General features: G+C 26.1%; 1 protein-coding gene across 1 annotated transcript; it reads left to right on the forward strand.

The window, feature by feature from the left end:
- Nucleotides 1-713: 713 nt before the first annotated feature.
- On the forward strand, nt 714-917 carry AA0111_g12876 (hypothetical protein; the record flags this gene model as incomplete). The annotated part of the gene is made up of 1 exon (XM_028646910.1): nt 714-917. The coding sequence occupies one exon, from the start codon at nt 714-716 to the stop codon at nt 915-917; it is 204 nt and encodes a 67-aa protein (XP_028499518.1).
- Between the last annotated feature and the right edge of the window lie 996 nt (nt 918-1,913).

Consider the following 1,913-nt stretch of genomic DNA (forward strand, 5'->3'; position numbering starts at 1 on the left):
GGCTTAGAGATGTGTATAAAATACAATATTTTATAAAATCCCCTTAGCCCTTATTAGAATTATTAAAACTCACTCTATTTAAAGGGTAATTTTAAAATTTCCCCCCCCCCCCCCCCCCCCCCCCCAAAAAAAAAATTAGAGAGTAAGTAACTATTGCCTTTAAATTATTCTGAAAAATTTTGTACAGGTGAGTTCAAATACTACACTATTTTTTATTTATTTATTTTATCCTCCCCGCAAGCTTGCGGGGAGGATAAAAGAGTTTGGTTTATAAAAATATTATACTGATAGGTATAACCTAGGGATATGAAGGAGTTGAACCTTATATTTATGATCTGCAATCAAAATGCATAGCCCTATGCAACACACCCCTTTTTTTTTTTTTCATATATTGTGATATATGATAAAAAAAGTTAATCTTTAATGTAATTCCAAGCATCTTTAATAGATAAATAATTAAAGAGGTATAAATAAAAAAAAAAATATATGAAAAAAAAGTTAATCTTTAATGTAATTCCAGAGCATCTTTAATATATGAACAAGATAATACCACAAATACTTGTGATTGTATAAAGGCAATACCTAATTCTAATCCAGAGAATGCAATTATAAAGGCTAATGGTAATAATCCTAGGATAAAGAAAATGATACCAGAACTCATAATATTGTATGTAAATCCACTTAAGATATTTAAAAGCATATGACCTGATAATATGTTGGCTGCTAATCTTAATCCTAAAGATACGTTTCTAGCTAAGTATGAGATAAATTCAATTAATACAAGTAAAGGTAGTAATGCTAAAGGACAACCAGCTGGAACAAATAAAGAGAAGAATTTTAATCCGTGCTCTTTGAATCCTAAAACTGTTGCACCTAATACAACAGTAAAACTAAGTGAGAATGTTAAGATAAAATGAGATGTTGAGGCAAAACTGTAAGGAACCATTCCTATTAGATTGTTTATTAAAATGAAAATAAATAATGCATACATAAATGGAAAGTAAGCTTGACCATTTTTATTATTAATTTGGCTTACAACAATACCATGTATAGTTGCATATAGTGTTTCTTGACTTAAAGATCATTTGTTTGGAGTTATTTTAGAGTGGTTAGTTGCTAAAATACTAAAATAGAAAGTAATGAAAGCAGCAATAGTCAGGTACAACCCTATATTAGTTATAGATAGGTTCATGTTTGCTAATAATGGTGTATCAATACTAAATAAGTTCCTAATTTCGAACTGGTCTAGTGGGCTAAGTATTGTGATGTATTTCATGTTGTTATATGATGTTTACTACAAGTATAAATTTTATAAAATTGTTCCGAAAAAAAAGTGTTACCATAAAAAAAAGGTTTTTTTTAATATGTACTAGGCATAAAGTTAATCCTTATAACCTATAATCTAAAAATATAAGGTAATAAAATTATGAAATTATAGATTAAATTTCAAATAATAGATTAAATATCAAATATAATAAATCAAATATACTATTATATATTTTTATATAAAAGTGATTTAAAAAAAAAATCCCATTTCAGGTTATTATGATTCAAACATAACAAATCCTCAACTCAAATGAGGCGCCTAACCAACCTGGCTCTAACCCGTTTATAATATACAAAATACTCTATAATAGTAAGTAAGAGATGTTTTTAATAAAAAATAAAGTTGTACTCAACCTTTAATGTGTATTATAATGAATTGTTATATCGTATCAGCTCAGCTGTATTTATTACAAAATAATAAATATGGAAAACTGAGAACAAGTTATTAATTATAATATAATGTTGTCATAAAAAGAAATAACTTGAAAGAAAAATACCATTTTTTTTTTGAAAAAAAAATAGATATAAAAATTAATCTTTTACCAAATATGTCTAAATTCATAACACAATTAAACTATGAAAAAAAA

Source organism: Alternaria arborescens (assembly GCF_004154835.1).
Source record: "Alternaria arborescens strain FERA 675 chromosome Unknown contig_171, whole genome shotgun sequence".
In the NCBI taxonomy this organism is placed as follows: Eukaryota; Fungi; Ascomycota; class Dothideomycetes; order Pleosporales; family Pleosporaceae; genus Alternaria; species Alternaria arborescens.